General features: G+C 41.7%; 1 protein-coding gene across 1 annotated transcript; it reads left to right on the top strand.

Moving 5' to 3' along the window:
* Window positions 1–13381: 13381 nt before the first annotated feature.
* Window positions 13382–18510, top strand: lto1 (LTO1 maturation factor of ABCE1). The gene is made up of 5 exons (XM_029498506.1): window positions 13382–13547; window positions 13801–13906; window positions 16822–16892; window positions 17125–17242; window positions 17657–18510. Exons 1-5 carry the CDS (start codon window positions 13489–13491, stop codon window positions 17744–17746), a joined length of 444 nt encoding a protein of 147 aa, XP_029354366.1. The 5' UTR covers window positions 13382–13488; the 3' UTR covers window positions 17747–18510.
* Window positions 18511–19423: the final 913 nt, after the last annotated feature.

Consider the following 19423-nt stretch of genomic DNA (forward strand, 5'->3'; position numbering starts at 1 on the left):
TTAATTACAGGGTGGAGGACACATAGTGAAGTCCACAGATGCAAGTATCTGAAATCACAACTTGGGCAGAACATCATGTAATAATAACATAAATCTTTATATCTTTTTTACAGCAGACGTGCTGCAGTTTGAACACTGTGGCAGAAAAACACAGTTTATTTCTTATGAATCCAACCCCCCCCCAAAAAAAAAAAAAAAAAAAAACTTCACCCCCTAGTGAGCATTCTCATGGGAAAACTAACACCTCACCTCATCATCCCCCCACCCTCAACCCCCAACCCTGTCCAATAAAACAGAGAGTTGAGGGGCCATAATGCTGCTGAAGCACGCCTGTTTGATCCCCACACCCTGCTATCATTGGTTTCCCCCATTCAGCCCGTGTGGTCGGGATCACTGGAGTGGACTGCCTGTCTACCAAAAGGGACAAAAGTCCTCCTGCTAATTGCTGCCACATCAAATGAAGGTGGACATCCCAAATAGAAGCCCTCAGATTGATGAAGAGGAGGAAGGGGAAGGGGAAGGGGGAGGGGACAGGGAGGTATTCATGAAACAGGTCTCACTCTGCTCATTCCTTGGTCTTTGTTAACATCAGCTGATGAGGTCTGGTCTCCACACAGACAATTAAATATGGACAGAAAGGTCTGTTTGTTTCACAAGCCCAGACAGAGGAGCAGCCTGCTGTGCCAGACAAAGCAGCACACCAGCAAAAAAATAACGATACATAGGTGTTTGCGACTGAAACCGACTAGTTTAGTGTGCTGATTGTTGAACAGAGACTGGACTCAAACATGACTGATGGTGTTAAAGGAAAGCAGCAGAGGTGCTGCTTTCCTGTGATGCCTTGTCCACAGCAGTCCATCACTCAGCCCCCACTGTTCTGGAAAGTGCGAGCTGATCTAAATCTGCTGCAGTAAGACACACACAGATAGATCAGTGCCTCACAAAGCTCTATGTCACATAACAAGAAGTATGACGGCAAAGGTCCTGGATCAGGACTGATAAAGAGCAGCTGACAAAAGTCACTCAACATTTTGTGCAGAAGCCAGCATGTGAATATTTCAGTTGTGAAAATATAGCAGACTTTTCTCCTCTTGTACAGTGTTGAATATAGACCTGACAACAGCCATTCGCTCATGCAGCATCTCCTGAGGCCCTGAAACCACAGGCCTTTCGATTTTTTATTTTCAAGTTTTGTGGATGAAGCAACTATGCTTTACTTGTCTGTTCTGCACACTCAGCCTGTTGATTTTTCCAGCAGCTGCTAAGTATGTAGATGAAGCTTCATGAAGGAGACACCCAAGGACATAACTTTGAGTTGAACATTGAGAGGGGGGAGTGAGATTTCCACCTGTGAAGCACACCCACAGTGACCTGTTATTACTGGACTGAACCATAGATTAATGACGTTACCTTCAATCATCATTATAAATGAGGGTTTCCCCCTTGAAGGAAAGAGACGCACGAGTCTGAGATGGGCAAAACCAAATCTGGGGGTGGGGGTGTCTCTATTCTTTCTTCCCTGATAAACTGAGAAAATTTGCCACATTGTCATGTTTATAATACTTACCATTCATTATCGATCATTAATATATGATACTGGGGGGATTGTTGAGGCTGGTTTGGATTATTGAGTGGGTTGCAACCCCCCACCCCCCATAAATTATGCCTATGGAGACACCCTATTTCAATTTAACTGCACATTTCAAGTGAACCAAGATTTAGCCGCGGGACCAGCAGGGACTTTAAAATGCTAACTGACCTTAGATCACTGATCTAATGAACTCCCAGTAAAACACTGAAGTTGAGGAGTATTTCATGTAGTAGCTCCATGTTCCTCTTTTTGTTTTGTTTCTTCGTCAGAGATGACGAAGAATAAAACATTCCTGGATTAGTTCTGCCCGTGCGACTGCCTGCTATGTTATTGGGGAACAGACAGTAGCTGACTGACCGTCTGTTTGACTGGCTGCCCTCTCATTGTCCTTCAGCAACTAGGAAGATCAGTGAACCAGGACCTGGCAACAAAAGGCTTGGAGCCACCTCTCTGTGTGCGTTTGTGTGTCTGTGTCTGTGTGTAGCTGTTACGGGCCAGTGATATAAGTGTTTTGGGGCTCTGGCTGGATCCCTGTACCACAGAAGGCCACAGAAACAGGAAAAGCTGTCACTTCAGAGGTAGTTTCAAATCCTAAATCACTTCAGAGCAAACAGGCCCTGAAAGTCACAGTCCATATAGTCCTGTGAGCTGCTGCTCAGCTTCTGCATCATTCTCTCCTCCCTCCTCAACATGTCCCTTCACTCCCACCTGGCCTTTCCTTTTCTCAGCTCATGCATTCCTGTTTTCCAATTGTGTTGTCTTTGTGTGACAGCGGCTTTGTTGGGGCCATGGATGGCTGTCGAGGCCAGCGGTGTGGTTTCAAAGTGTTTACTGATGTGGTGTCTCCACATGATGTTGGATCTTGTTGTCAGAGGTCACAACCTGTTGGTGTTCCGGTATGGCTAGAGAGAGCATCACATCTTGATCTATGCCAGTGGGTCACACCAGGTCTTTCAAAACCACAAGGCAAACAGATCTTTTGGATGTTGGCTCATCCATCAAGTGCACATTAAGACTGCAGCAGCCAAGCATGCAGTGCTGTCACTCACAGGTTAGAAAGCTATTGGCGGTAGGAAGCTGGCTCACAGGACCAGGACTTGGTCTAAATCTTTGTTTCCCTGCCTGGGTGGGCAATCGAGGGTGGGTCATAATGAGCCCAGGTAGGAAATCTTCCTTTTTTTCCTTTTAAAAATGTTCTTATCCTCTGAAATAATGCTGCAAAGAGACATTCACGGGAACATCATATAGTGGATCCCTGCATCTCTGCAGATGAGCACAGTTCGCATGAGCTCAAAAACAGCTGGAATCCATATTTATATTTTAAGCCCAGGATTCTGGATTTACCTCATGTGAAACAGAGATCTATTCCCAAGTCGCAGGCAGGGGGTGCTGGATCCATCACAGCTTAGGCAAATGAGGGGTACATCCTGCACAGGTCGCCAGTCAGTTGCAGGGTGAGCATACAAAGGCAGACAGATGAACAACCACTCACACTCATCTTCAGGCGTTTTAGAATCACCAATCACGATTTAGAGTCACCATTCAACCGATACATAAATGTTTTGGACTCTGGGACGAAGCCAGGGTACCCGGAGAAATCCCACACAAGCATGTGGAGAACATGCCATCTGCCCACAGAAGGGCCCCAAGCCTGGGACTTGAACTGCTTTACTGCCCCAGTGTGTGTATTAGATTGGTTTAGTGTCCTCTACAGCTGTACTGACCCATTCTCAGTCTCACTCTGCTAAACAACTCAAAGATTTCCCATCATCCCAAGATACCAGTGACCTATTCACTCCCTCAGCACCAGTCTCAGCCCACAACAGTTTCCTTTAACACGTGGATCTCATTTTGTTTAGCCTCACCTCGCTGTCTCTGAGACAGCAAACAACCACGTCCTGTAACATGAAATCACAGTCCCCACACTGCAACATGAAATCACAGTCCACATCCTGTCACAAGAAATCAAAATGCCCACACTGCAAAGTGACATCACAGTCCACTTTTACTTGTTATAAAATAACATCTCAATCCATATTGTGAAACTTCTTGTAACATGGCACAGTTCACATTCTGTGAATTGACATCGGAGCTCACTCCCTGTAACATGACATTGTAGTTCGCATCACATGTTCACACATGAACTATCCGAAGCATGTAACATACCACATTACCACCAACCACTTACATTTTTTTTCTGCACATACCAGTTTCATTGCAGAAACAGAAGTAGCATATGAGCTTTTGATTGACTGAAGTCTATATAAAACACAAACTAATGACAGGAGGCACAAATAACAACACAGTGTTCTAATAAAAGGTCAGGCTTAGCTGTTACTACTGGAGGACACACATACATACACAGAGCTCATGTGTGTCTGTATGTGTCTGAGTGCGTTTGTGTTTGTTTGGACGTCTCCATGTGTGAGTATTTGTGTTTGCTTGCCTCTGTGTAATTTGCTTTGTGTCTGTGCGTGTGTGTTTGGTTTTGCTTGTTACACCTGACTGTCCCAATCAGGACCTGGATCTAATGAGGGTTAGTCTCTCATTACTGCTCATCCTGGCTCACCCCAGGCTGACCTCTGACCTCTGGCTGTGTCCAATCAGGATGTGCCATCCTGTGTCATTCCTCCTGTTGGTCAGAGCGTAAGCTGGATACAGCTGACGCTGGTCCACATTGTGCAATTTTAAACCAGACTCCCTACGCTATAACTTGATGTCAGAGTCGACCTCCTTTAACAAGAAATCACAGTGCCCACATGCAACATCACAGTTCACTTTCTGTAAAATGACATCTCAACCCAAATCCTGTAAAGTTACATCACAGCTTACTTCCTCACCCATGACATGGTTCATATTCTGCGGCATGACATCCCAACTCACTCTATGTAGCATGACTTTGCAGTCTACATTCTTTAAGATGGCTAAGGTCCACCATATGGGCCTGCTGAGTCAGGACCAGTGTCCTCTAAATGATGTGGCGAAAGATCTGTTTTGCACCCATATTGGTTATCAATAACTAAATCATTATTGTCTGAGTTTTGGAGGGGAGTTCACACTCACAGTCCCTTTCTGCTGGCAGCAGGGGTCACAGGAAGGGTGGAAATGAGGATTAGAGAGCAACAATGAGTTAAATGTTGCCACCCCTCCCCCTCGCCCCACCCAGACCACATGGAGGCTGAAGCACCCCCCAGTGTCTATCATCTCTGGAATAATTGAGCGTGTGTGTGTGTGTGTGTGTGTGCGCGCAGCCAAGATTCAGGCCTGGTTCTCTGGTGGTTGAGGTGAAGGGGCTCTCCAGTGAGTGTGGAGTACCCTTGCTGTCAGACAGGAATCTGGAGAGACCTCCCAGGAACCATGAGCGGTGAGACCTTGCAGCTCTGTTCATTCACAGCCCCCTGAGGCTGAGAGAGGTGCCAGGTTCACCAAGGAGAGCGTTGATATGAGACATGTAGGACAACTCACTGCCAACACTACTGGATGGAGCAGGACACATCTGGAGCCAGGGTGAGAGCAAATCCCAGGTCATGATAAGAGGGGTGAAGCAGTGGTGGAGACAGAAGAGGTGCGCAGGCGTATACAAGTTATGGTAGAGGTAGTGTAAACTGTGGTGGAGGGCAGTCAGTGTTAGAGGTTGTGTGGAAGTGTGGTGAAGGCAATCTGGCGGAGGTGGCGTAGAGTTGTGGTGGAGGTGCTGTAGTGGTTGGGTGGAGGTGATGCAGCGATGTTGTGGCATGGTGAAGCTAAAGCAGTGAATAAGGTGTTGTAGGGGTGTGGATGAAGTGGTCTGGTGGGATTTGGTGTGCTTAAGGAATGGTAGCAATGAAGTGGTGGTGGAGGTGATGTAGAGGTGCATGGGGTTGGTGGGGCCAAGAAATGGTGGAGCTGAAGCAGTGGAGGTGGTGAAGAGGTGTAGCAGAGTTGAAAAGGAGATGTGATGAAGCTGTGGTATAGAGGTGTGTTAAATGTGTGATGCAGATGGACTACAGGTATGGTTGAGGTGTGGTCAAAATGCGTCAAAGACTCAGACGTCGACATTGGCCTAGACCGAGAGTCAGACTAACAATGTAGCAACAGCCCACTTCGAATCAGAGTCAGACTCAGATCAGACACAAACCAGACTGAGACTTCGATAAGGCCCAGATAACACGCAAACCCAGATCAGACTAATTTTAATAGTCACACTTGGATCAGGCTCAGACTCAGACCAGATTCAGTTTAGGCTGAGACTGAGACTCTGTGTCAGATCAGACTAAGACCAGAAAACAGATCCCTTAGACTTGAACTCTGATTTAGACCAGACCTGACTCAGATACAGATAAGGCTCACATGAGACCTAGAATCAGATCAGACAATGACTAAGACTTAGACTAAGACTTAGTCCAAGACTCAAACTCAATCTTCAATCTGATTTAGACTAAATTTAGATCAGACTCTGACGAGACTCAGACTCAGAAACAGATACGACTCAGATTAGACAAAAGATTTGGACTCTTATTAAGACAGACACTGGGATACTATCATGATTGAGAGGAGTGTCCATATAATCTAGGATAATTCTTTGTTTTCCTTTAAAAAGAAACCCCACTATGCACAAAGACATGATGGGAAAATTTAGCAAAAAGAATCTAGTTGTAGTCTTGCAAATAACGACCCTCAGTCTTTGTAAAATCATAGTCCATATCTAGGCTGACTAAAAACTCTGCAACTCGTCTTTACATGCGAGCAGGTTTGACTAGGTAGTTTTCAAGAGTCAAAGCTTTTCAAAATCTTTTGATGTATGGGCAGCATAAGAAGAAGTGGATTTAGATCAGACTCTGGTCAGATTCTAAGTTTCATCAGACTTAGTGAAGACAATCACAGCCATCTAGTGGTCAGACTGATGGTCAGGTCTTTGTTAAAGCGGAGCTTCCCAGAATGAAGGTCTCAGTGAACAGACACTAAACAAATGATGTTGATCGCGCCGCTGCTGAGGCTCAGTCTGATCCCTCATGGGTTCATGATACTCATACTATATACTGGTAAAACCTTTTCTGTCCACACACAACCAGTGTACACACAATCAACACTTTCCAGACTACAACACAAAGCTGTAGTTTTCCAAATAAAACATCAAGCAGTATTTCTGAAAGTGTCTAGTTTGGGGGATAAAAACTCTGTAGTCATCTGGACCAAGAAGTAAACTGAAACAGAAACATTAAAGAGTTTAAAAAAGGAATATGTAGAAGAGAAGTTTAAAACAAACAGCGAAAGAGATAGGTTTTAACAAAGGAAGGGGACACAATATTTAAAGTGTAGTAGAAGAGAGACGTGGCTGAGAGATCTGACAGTAAAAGAATATTGTAAAAGGACACAATTGTGTTTTGTTCAACTCCGCACTCAGAGATGAGTGGCTTCGGTCTCTCCTAAAACCTAATCCACAAACAATCTTCAGGCCCCCAAAACTATGCTATCCTTATGAGTAAATAACTTAATGTTTAAGAGACGGATACATTTTGCAACACTTTCCTGATTCCCAAACACAGCTGAACAGCTGAAAGTCCCTACAGCCGGTCTGTGGAGCCTCTCTGGTGATGGTGCAGTTATGCCCTGATACTATGTGATCACCATTTACATTACCAGCCAAAAATTGGGACACACTTTCCTGTCCATTTGATACAAAAGTGTTTCTACAATCTTCCCTAAATCAGTTTATGTCACCACAATGATTATTTGTCTCTGTGGAACCCATTCACCTCTAACGATGATCATTTCATTTAAACAAAGCAGTAAACGCAACAAACACAAACAGAGGGACTCTGTTTGTGTTTGTTCAGCCTATCACAGTCATGCCCTTCACCTAGATATGGTGTAGGGGTGGGGGGTCAGGGAGCTCGACATGATACGCCATTGCGAATCCTATTTTTGTGGAGCGTAACATCATGAGCATGAACCAAACCTGCGATGACATAGGATGCACTCTCTTTTGAAGTCCCCCAATTTGTCAGATAATGTATGACCTCTGTGACAAGCAGCGGTTACTATAGTTCAACACCAGTTTGGCTCCATAAGGTCATATAGGAGAGCAGTTGTGTATGATTTTTATGACACTCAGGTTTTAAACCAACTTCCATTTGTTCAGCAGGAATGAGCAGGAAACACAGCTTGTACTGTTTTGCTAGAAGGTGCTGCCCATTGCAGCTGACCTTATGAATCTGTCGAAACATTAATTAATTAATCTTCAACCACTTATCCGTTTCCGGGTCACAGGGGAAGTTGGAGCCAATCCCAGCTCACACTGGACGAGGGCGGGGTACACCCTGTACAGGCTGCCAGTCCATCACAGGGCCAACACACAAAGACAGACAGAGACAAACAACCACACAAACTCACACTCAGACCTACAGACAAATTAGAGTCACCAGTTAACCCAAACAAAATGTCTTTGGTGTCGGGAAAACCAGAATACCCGGAGGAAACCCACACAGGCACAGGGAGAACATGCAAACTCCCCAGGCCAGGAACTGAACCCACAGCCTTCTTGTTGTGGGGCAATAAAACTATGACAGCGTGCTGCCCTCTTTTGAAACATGCTTTGTTAAAATAACTTTTTTTGCACAGTAATCAAGAAGAGGACATTCTATTTAGCTTCTATGTGCTAACAATGCTAAATCATCACCATTTCTTCTTTTGCATTTTCACAGTTTTTGGATCATTTTCTTTAAATCCATTCTTAATTTAATTTGGAAGCCTGTGAGGTCACTGGATGACCTCTTCTTCCTTTTGACTGCGCCCTCACTGGACTGGTATTTAACAATGTCCCATTTTGAGTGTTTAGATTGTAGTGCATGCTTTTCTCTCCTGTTTTCTGCAGTTCCCTCCTTACCTTGTGTTCAGTATTTGTCCTTGGTTTGTTATACCAGTCTTTACGTGCGTGTCTGAGTGGGTGTGTGTTGGTTTCCAGCTTGCTGTAGCTGATCGACTGTTTCCCTGCTCAGATCATGGTTGTCTTCTCTAGTCTTTGCTCATTTTTGGTCTCACTCATAAGGTTACGCTCTGGTTTAAGATCTATGAGAGAGATCTATGTGTTTTGGTATTTTTGCAAAATACGGTTGGGTGGGCAGCTTCCAGGGAGGGCTGGTGATGGTCACACACACACAGAAATAATAAAACATTTAGCTTCAAGACTGTGTGTTAAACTACGAGGACAAATGCAGACAAAAAATAAATAAAATACAATAAAATTGCTAATATTAACAGGCGTACATTTGTGGTCGGACTTATGAATAATAATAATAAAAAAAAAATAATAATAAAAAAAAAGCCCCACACATCCAGCCCAGGATAATTCGAAAAGGTATCTCAGAGAATTTCACTATCCAACCACGTCAGTGATAGCATGATGAAATGATGAGAGCATCAACCTCAAGGACCTGAGGATTTTCACTGACACACAAAGGAAACAGTAAAGACAGGCACAACTGTGTTGTAGTGCCAATATAAAGCGGTGTTCTGCAGAGCTCAGTGGGACTGCGTTCCTTAGTCAATGACCACTGAGCTCCATCTTTGGCCCCACCCCTACAGAAGTGATTGGGCAGATTGCGCTCAGTGATGAATTGGTGAGCTTTTACAGGTCAGTGCTGCTCTCTGCAGGACAAAGTTGGGAAGATTACTTTGTAAATGTAATTGGTCACAATTACAAGTTACTCTAGAAAATGTACCGTAATGTAAACTTTCAACTACTTTATCAAAGTAATGCAACTAATTACATTTGATTACTTCTGTTAACTTACTTCCCATTTCCTTTGAATCAATGTTATCAACTGTTGACTTTTTTTTTTTAGACCTTACCCTCAGATGCAGCAAGTGTTGATCCCAGCTGTACTAAATACAATGCAAAGACTATATAATAACAGCCACCACAAGCTTTAACTCCAGTACCTCTTTTTATGGTTAGATCAATCTGAAGTCATTCAGACACATTCAGATACAAAATCTGTGAACATTGTAGCTTGGTGTTGAGTCAAAGAAAACCATAAAGCATCTCCATCTAAAATGTTAGCAATCTTCTTGCCTCTCACTTGATGTGTCTTGCACCACAATCCTTGCCTGTTTCCTCTAAGAATAACTGATTGCAACCAGAGATCACTGTTTTGTAAAAGTTACTCTTTTCTTCTGTACATTAAAATTATTTTCAACTTGCATCACCCAAGGCTGAGCAAGTGAAATTACAATACTGACAAAATGACATTGCAAATTGGAATTGCTAATATCAGACTCCACATAATATCCTACCCCAAGCCTACTCTGATAGGTAGCCTTGTAAGCAAATTGCACATTTCTGTCAAAGGCTTTGCTAGCTAGACGTCTATTGCTACTGCCTAGCTAGCATAGCTAAGCTAATTAACCCCAAACAGCTCGTGCACATCCACGAATCAAAACACGAGGCTAAATTACGTCATCGATACGCTTTATAAGTATGCTGATAATAGCCTCGTCTTTATCTTATGTGCAGTTTCAGTAAGCTAGCTGCTCCGTACCTTCAGACGTGTCTCGAGGTTGGCAGCACTTTGACAGCGTCCAAACATTCACCACATTGCCTTATCTGACATCTGCACGTGGTGTTTTTTCTACTTCCGGGTCCGCGACGCGTTTTTAGCCGACATTGGTGCCACATTGTTCCACTGCTCGAACTGCTCCAGGGGCAAATGAAATGGAAACCCAGTGCAGGACAACCAGTCAGAAGCTCCGTAACAGAATCAAATGTTTGTTTACGGAGGGAAACCGAAAAAAACGGCGCTGGAAGAAAACCACGCGAAAAAAAAAAAGAAAACATTGTTTTAAGTTTTTGCAAAAATATGCCCGATCTAACTAAAATTGTAATCATGGATAATTCCATAGCTAACTGTAATTTAATTACACATTTTTCTCCAGTAATGTAACTGATTACAATTATGTTTATTTTGTAATAAAATTTTGTAACAGCGTTACTTGTAACTTGTTATTCTCAAACACTGCTGCTGGACAACCAGACAACCGACAGACTCAATGTGTCTGTTCTGTTTCTATACTGGGACAACAAGCCTCTCCAGATCCTTTCTCCAGCCTTTCAAATCCCACAGAGTCCACATCTACAATTGCTCTACAGGACCACAAACACCATGTCAGTCCCAAAGAAGGCCCAGTAGCAACTTCACTTTTTAGGAAACCTCAGAAAAAATGTACTAGATAGAAGCTGTTGGTCCCCCACAGCTCTTTGATACAGCTGGTGATAGCATACTACATTTTTCATCCGTTTTTGGAGACTCCTCCCACCCAGCTCATCATTTATCTAACCTGATAACCTTGGGCCCTCCCCTGAAGGCTAAAAAACTGTTTATTTCTTTGAGCCACAAGCTCACTCAAAAACAACTATCCTGGAAAATATTCACATGGTGCTGTATTCTTCCTACACTTCAAGTGCAATTACACTCAGTTTACGCTTATTTATATAATACAGTACATCTGGTTACACATAGTTACATGCATCATACTGCCTCATCTTTTATACAGATTTTATACAAATGTAATTTATTTATTATGGCTGTGTTCATGCAATATTCTTATTTGATTGCCATGCATTATCTGTACTGTCATGTTTTATCTGTTTTTAAAGCACCAACTTGAAAGTAATGTGTATTCTCATTGTATAATATAATGTAACATAATGTAATGACAATAAAGTTTTTAAATTCTACTCTATTCTACTTTAAATTCTACTACATCACACACAAACTACAAAACACTTACACAACCCAACACCACATTCAGCATCTGATTCATTCACTTATTCCTCATAAAACACAAACGTATCCATGTGTGTGTGTATCTGTGTGCAGCAGAACACACTTTCATAACAACATTAAACACTAAATGAAAAAATGGACAAAATGGCATTTTTTTATCCAAAAGGTAAAATAATATTACCACTCTGACACATAATGTTGGAGGGCCTTTTCATGACTTCGAAGAAAGAGACTGGGTGTGTTTCATGATTGTGAAACTGTAGGAAATAACTCCAGCTTGGAGAAGATGCTGTCTTATTTTAAACAGTTTTAAACTCCTCATAAGGCCAAAGGCCCCTTGACAAGAAAGGGCCCCAAGATTGGAAAAGCTGTCATCAGGGAAATTTCCAAGGCTGTGATATTAATGCAGTGTGTTCTGGGACCTTTGGGACCTCTGCCCAGCTGATAGAAAACCTGGTGGGTACAAGAAGTACACAACACACTGTTTGTGTGTCTGTTTTGGATGAATATTGCCATGAAAACGTGATCGGACAAAATGAACCCTGAATGTTTTGTCAATGGAGGATGAACAGCTCACGTGTGTCTTCAGTATACATGTGGACACCCATTGAATCATTAATCCATTTTACTGACCCTAAGCCTCCAGCTGTGTTTTCACAGCCTCCAGCTGTGTTTTCACAGCTGGTCATGACAATCCAATAACAACTCAGGGATGTTCCTGCTTTTTCCACCCCTGGACTTAGAACTGTGGTGATAGGTGTGTTGTCAGAGGCTAAAGCCAAAAAACACCCTGAGTGAAGTGGACAAGCCAGTCCAGCGCATCATAGTCCTCCTCACTCCTCCTCCTGTACAACAGTACCCCCTACTGCCAGAACCAACTTCTTGAACTGAAGGGTCAAGGCGACTCAGACTTCTGCGTATGATGTATAAAATGTTGAATCCTCAGGCAGACAAAGCTTATGAATACTGTGTAGACCTGGATACAGATTTTATGGAAAGTGCACTGGTGTCAATCAGTTTGTTTAATCCCTATATATATTAAAGTTAATTTTTTTTCTTCTTATCATTATCGTTACAAGCACTAATGGTGCATCTTTGGAGAATGTAGTCTTGATGTATATTTGTTTATTTGATGGATACTTGAGTATATTTATTTGATCTAATTTACTTATGTTTATATGTGTTAAAGTGCAGTACCTACTGCCAAACTAAATCCTTTTTTCCTTTTTTCTCAAATTGTTTTGTTTGTTTGTTTTGAACAGAATATATAATAGTATAGACAGAGGACATGCAAACAACCAGACATTTCAGTTAGAAAATAAGGTTAAAAGCATAGAAGTATTCACAAAAAATAAAATAATTATTCAAATAGGAAAAACATAGATAAATAAAAACTTGTATGAGTGAAAAACATTTTAGCTATATTTTTTTTTAAATATTTTAGAAACAATTGTTTTCATTATTTTCTAAAAAAAAAAATTAAGTGATTGAGTCATTTTTGATGTATTAACTTTGTGGATTTAATTCATTAATTCCTTCATATTCTATTGCTTATCCATTTCTGGGGGGCAGACCCGGAGAGGGATACGCAGTAGAAGAAGAATGAGTGAATTTTTCAAAATCAAAAATTAATTCATACCATATTTATTTATATAGCACCAAATAATAACAGACTTTACATGTAGAGCAGGTCTAGACCAAACTCTCCATAAAACAATTTTCACTTATTGTATATAATAATTAAATAAATTAGTTCAATATCGTTAAATTGCTCCAATAGATTTAACCACTGCTTTATATTCTCTGTGGTTTATGTGTATGAAAAACGAACACACACACATGCGTTTGTTTGTTTTTTGAAACACAACTTTTATAAACGAGATATTTGTCCGTTTAAGTAAAATTTTTATGATTGTATATTGTTGATTTCTCTGGAGGGAAATGATGTGACCAGCACGGTCTCCATGGCAACAAACCACGTTTCCGGGCCGGAAGAGATGACGTGCGGAGGCAGGGTTGACCTCCGGGCCCCGCGGGGGCAGCACCGCTCACCGGCAGCAGCCCAAACCGGAGCAACCTGAAGCCGAAGCGGCGGGACGGAGGAGGGGAGAGCAGCAGCCCGTGTCGGTGGAGATGACCGCAGCGCCCAGAGACGATGATCTGTTCGACAGTATCCTTCTGGCGGATGAAAGGTGAGATGTCGGCCCCGGTCCTTCGGTCTTTCGGGCGGATGAAAGGTGACATGTCGGCCCCGGTCCTTCGGTCCTTCGGGCGGATGAAAGGTGACATGTCGGCCCCGGTTAGTCACGTACCCCCCTCCGCCTGTCAGGAGGACGCCCCGGGAAGCTTCCGCTGAATCATCAACATGTCTGCTCCCGTCAGGCACCGCTGCGTGCAGACGGTGATCGGTGAGAGCCGCTCAGTAACCCCGTGACGTCCCCACAGGTTCCGGGGGGAGGGCTACCGGGAGGGCTTCGAGAGGGGGACCCGCCGAGGACTACAGGACGGCCGCAGACACGGAGCCTCTCATGGGGCCAAGCTGGGGACCGAGGTGAGAGATTGGAGAAGCTGATGTGTAGTTGAGTTTATTGGGGGAGTTGGAGCCGATCAGAGGCGTAATTTATGGAGGTGGGCTGCACCAATACGGCCACGATGTGTAATGTAGAATGATCCGATCATTATGGAGAAATAATCCAGGTCGGATGAGGATTAGACATCGAGGCCATATTCTCACCTGGAACACACACAAAGACAATTAAAAATAATTAAAACAATTAAAAACAATGAACCAGTAATGTTAGACTAATGCATCAATAGAAATGTAGTGAAAGTAAAAGTATCCCCCAAAAATAATACTCAAGTGCAGATACTCAAAAATTGTACTTAAGTACAGTACGTAAGTAAATTTACTTTGTTACTGTCCACCCCTGCAACCAAGATAGGTAGCAAGATTCGCTACCAGGGTAACAGGTCAACAGGTCAACAGCCATGGTTACAGCAGAGGGTGAAAATTGGGGGGCAACATGGAGTCAGATTTAGTAAACAGTTACATGTCGGATATATACATTAAACACAGTCAGATTTAGTAAACAGTTACATGTCGGACATAAACATTAAACACAGCCAGATTTAGTGAACAGTTACATGTCGGACATAAACATTAAACAAAGTCAGATTTAGTGAACAGTTACATGTCGGATATAAACATTAAACACAGTCAGATTTAGTAAACAGTTACATGTCGGACATAAACATTAAACACAGCCAGATTTAGTAAACAGTTACATGTCGGACATAAACATTAAACACAGTCAGATTTAGTGAACAGTTACATGTCGGAAATAAACATTAAACACAGTCAGATTTAGTGAACAGTTACATGTCGGACATAAACATTAAACACAGTCAGATTTAGTGAACAGTTACATGTCGGATATAAACATTAAACAGAGTCAGATTTAGTAAACAGTTACATGTCGGACATAAACATTAAACACAGCCAGATTTAGTGAACAGTTACATGTCGGATATAAACATTAAACACAGTCAGATTTAGTAAACAGTTACATGTCGGACATAAACATTAAACACAGTCAGATTTAGTAAACAGTTACATGTCGGACATAAACATTAAACACAGCCAGATTTAGTAAACAGTTACATGTCGGATATAAACATTAAACACAGTCAGATTTAGTAAACAGTTACATGTCGGATATAAACATTAAACACAGTCAGATTTAGTAAACAGTTACCTTTCGGATAGAAACATTTAGCACCCTGATTTATAATGATGATTGAAGGTAACGTCATTAATCTGTCGTTCAGTCTGGTAATAACGGGTCACTGTGGGTGTGCAGCCACAGCACCTCCAGGTAGAACAAAAGTTGTCTAATATGGTGTTTTGAATTTTATGGTTACAACTCTGAGTGTGTGAGTTAGGCTGCTAAAACACTGCTGTTTCGTTCTCTTTAAATTATTATTCTATTTTAACTTTTTAGTTGGAAAACATCAATAAGATAAAAAGTTTAAAGTTTTAAAATAAATAATAAATAATTCTTAAATAAATTAAGTTTATGTTCCTAATTTGATCAAGTTCTTCTTCAAAAAAGTATTGAAAATAGTACGTAAAGAACTGGATCCATAAATAGTATTGATTAGAGTTTTTTAATCGATCACATATTCAAAGCTTCCAGACTTCCAGACAGACAAAAAACAAAAAAACATGAACACAAAACAGTATAAAGGGGCAGCGTATCTGACAGGCCTGAATCAACGCCTGATGTTCAACTCAAAGTTATGCCCTTGGAGCCAATCCCAGCACATTGGGTGAGAGGGGTTGGTGGGGGGGTACACCATGGAGAGGTTGCTGTTGCCCCACAACAAGAAGGTTGCAGGTTCGGTTCCCAGGCCTGGGTCCTTTCCGTACGGAGTTTGCATGTTCACCCTGGGAGAACACACCTATGGGACCCTGATCATGTGTGGCGAAATTGGGGCCGCGTGGAGGATGCGGGCACCCATCAGGAATAACGTACAAAATAGATTTTGATAGTACTTTATCTTCAAGGCCTTGAGATGATACTGAGCAAATAAGTTTGTTGAAGTACTGTGTGTGGAAATCACTAAAGTCGACCATATTCTCACTGTTGGAGTGAGGGCTTAGAGATGATCGAAACTTGGGAAAAAAAAGGTTAGCTTAGTGGTGGGAGGTTGGAAAGACACAAATCACACAATTTCTACAGAGAGAGAAATTAGAATATTGAAGATGCAGTAACTAATGGGCATAAAAACAACAGTAACAGAATCTGGGATGATTAGAAATCTGGGATCATTTCTACATGAAATACTAACATTTTGCTAATGGGGGTATAGCCCTGAGCTCTTTTCTGTTGTATTAACCCATCAGTGAATAATGATTTTTTTTATTGTCGGTCAGCATTTTACACTGAGTATGTCAGACTCAGAGATCTGTTTGGGGTTTTAAAGAATGTTCTTCCAGTTTTTAACGACCCAGTTTTGATCTTTGGAGCAGCTTAGAGTAAAACAAACTTTGTGAAATGGAAATTGTTTTACCTTTTTATCAAGACAAGCAAAACATTCATTGAAGCAGAAATAAAGAATTTGAGACCAGACAAGGCAAACAAGTGACTGATGGTTCTCTCTCCATGGTGAGAGCCAGAGTATGGGTACTCATTTAAATTCTACCAAGCTATGGCTCATTTCCAAGAGTTCATTCAAATGCGCTATTGTGGTGACATAGTGTGCCCTGTAGTGGAAGTGGAGTTTGTTTTCAGTCTTTTTTTTTATTTATTTATTTTTTTTTTAAGTTTACCTTGATATTGTGTCATCATGGTCTGATCTGTAATTATTTTTGGGAAAAAAATCACATTAATCTCTATTTGGCTCTTTTGATCTCTCTCCTTTTCTCTCTCTCTCTCTCTCTCTCTCTCTCTGTTCTTCCTACAGATTTCCTTCTACTATGGATTTGCTGTCACATGGAGCTGTCTCCTCCAAAATAAGACAGATGTCAGATCTAGGTAGGATTATTGTTATTACTGTTATGATATAGAGGTTTCATGGCTGTTAGGATCTAGACGAATTACCCGAGGTAATTATCTACAGTTTATACAGGAAAAATGAAGACTGAATTTTGTGCTATCAAACAGCTTCATCTCTACTGCCTGTGTGTTACTGTGGCTGTGTGGCTGTATGTGTGTTTCTGTGTCTCTTTGACTGTCTGGTTGTCCTTCTGTGTGTGTGTGCCCTCAGAAAGCGTCTCAGAGCTTTGGAAAGCCTCCTGAGTTTGACCCAGAACTCTTCCCATGATGATCCTCAGTCTATGAAGTTACAGGAAGACATGGAGACAGTCAGAGCCAAGTTCAGACAGGTACTTGTGCTGGTCCTTGTCTTGGTCCTGACCTGGGCCAGCTGCCGGTTTAGGCAGGCACTGACAAACCTTGTCCTGATTCAAACAGGTTAAAAACAGATTCAATCAGCACCTGTTTGAATTGAGACAAGGTACTCTTGGTGAGCACTCACACCTAAACCTGCTCTGGATAGATACTTACACACCTGAACCAGGCCCAGACTGGTAATTAACAAGTAGTCCAAAGAAATAATGTTTTTGGCTTATAAAGAAAAATCCACCATCAGCTAACCCAAATAATCTGCAGCCACGTTTTCACTGATGGTCTGTTGATGTAACTCACATGGAAAAGACCTTATCTCAGTCTAATGACCTGCCTTTTCAGACTAAGCTCAAATAACATTCTTTGGCTTACAACTGTCTGCTGTTCTTTAGGTCTGCTCTATGTTGAATGTCCCAGCTGACTTCAAGGATTACATGAAGACTTCTGAGGGGGATGTCTCTTTGACTCCATTCCGATGGTGAGCAGGTTGACCACTATCTGTCACTTTGACAGTCTGAAGTTTTGGCAGACAGTTGGACATGTGGAATCGAGTCCACAATGAATTGAATCAGTCTGAGGAGAACTGCAGTGAGACTCCAGACCTGGAATGTGGTGATCTTATTCCTGTATGGAGGAGACAGTGAGAAACAGATTTTGATGACGACGACGAGTTTTAAAGAGCAAAATAAAACCTTTGAACAAAACTGCGTCTGCAGTAACTGAGTGAACTGGGAGTCAGAGTCAGGTTTGTGTTTGCATCTCCACGCTTTTATTTTTAACAACAACCAATCTCAACGACAGCCAAGAAAGCACTGCAGGGGCTTCTTGAGGTGTCGGTAGAAAGCCAATTTACACAAAGCTGGTAGTGAACTTCTAAAGGTCATCCATGGAGTTTGCCATCATCTACTGAATTGCTGTGTGGTATTCTGGCTCCACTTCAGATAATAATGAGATAATTTAATTCTCTTGAGCACAAGCAGTGAAAAGGATCATCAGCTCCCAGCTACCCAAAGGACGTGCAGCTTCTACCACAGAACTGATTCACTGTTGAACATCCAGCAGTGAGTCCCATCCTCCCTACACTGACTCTTCTCACCACACGGAGCCTGCTTAGCATCATGTGTATATTTAGCACCAATTTGTATATTTTGTATACTGGGTACTTAATTATATAGGCATTTGGAGGTTTGCTTCAACATTTCATTGTACAACTGCAACAACAATAAAGATATCTTTAGACAGTAAAGATATTACCTTTAGACTGTGCAGACCTTTAACATCTAACTTTAGACTGTGTGGAACTTTAAACCTTTTTGTTGTATGGACATTTGAGAACAATGAGACGAAGAGTGGGTGTTCATTCGAAGACATTTCATTCACTTCTCATACGTCTGCAGGAAAAAAGCTAATTCTTTTATCTTTAGACTGCAGCAGTTCAGTGAAAAAGAGAAAATAATATCATGAAGCGGTTTGCTGACAGGAGGCAGAGGAGGAGCTTTTCATGTTAATGATCCACGAAGAAACTATTCAAGGCATGTACCACCAGACGGTGCTGCTGTCTGTGATTACAGTATCAACAAATGCTCTGTTTCTGAAACACGCACACATACGCAGCCAAAGTAAATTACTGATGGCGACTAGTTGGGTGAACATATTAGACAATAACAAGATTATTAAGGAAAAGTAAAAACACAAAAATTAAATCAGATTGATACAATTTCTAGCTGGAAAACACAACATCCAGGAAATGGCATGGCTAAAAGACTAACTGCAACAGTAACATATTAACCCTGTTCTCCCTGGGTTTTTTTTTATCTTTGTCCTGCTGATAAAAAACAATGCCACAAATATGTGGTGTTAAATAAAATAAGAAAAAAATATTTTTTGTTCAACGATTTTTCTGCCACAAATTTCCTCAAAATCAAACATTTGGACAAACCAGTGCTTGTAGCTTTATACTTACTGAAACTGGTGAAACACTGCAACCATAGACAAACAGTACCAATCAAAGTTTGGACATAATTTCCAATTCATTTGAATGGGAAAGAGTGTCCAAACCTTTGACTGGTGCTGTATGAAGGTATATGTGTGAAGACAGCAACAGCCATCAAAGAGTCTATATGTACTGTTGTGATGGTTACTTCCTGGTTCCAGTACCA

The sequence above is a fragment of the Echeneis naucrates genome, chromosome 3 (assembly GCF_900963305.1).
Source record: "Echeneis naucrates chromosome 3, fEcheNa1.1, whole genome shotgun sequence".
Lineage (NCBI taxonomy): Eukaryota > Metazoa > Chordata > Actinopteri > Carangiformes > Echeneidae > Echeneis > Echeneis naucrates.

Bases quoted from the DNA above. Each gene is read 5' to 3' on its own strand.
- lto1 (XM_029498506.1), top strand. From the start codon at position 13,489: ATGACCGCAGCGCCCAGAGACGATGATCTGTTCGACAGTATCCTTCTG. The intron at 13,548-13,800 runs GTGAGATGTCGG...ACGTCCCCACAG, and splicing joins ATCCTTCTGGCGGATGAAAG to GTTCCGGGGGGAGGGCTACC. The intron at 13,907-16,821 runs GTGAGAGATTGG...TTCTTCCTACAG, and splicing joins GGGCCAAGCTGGGGACCGAG to ATTTCCTTCTACTATGGATT.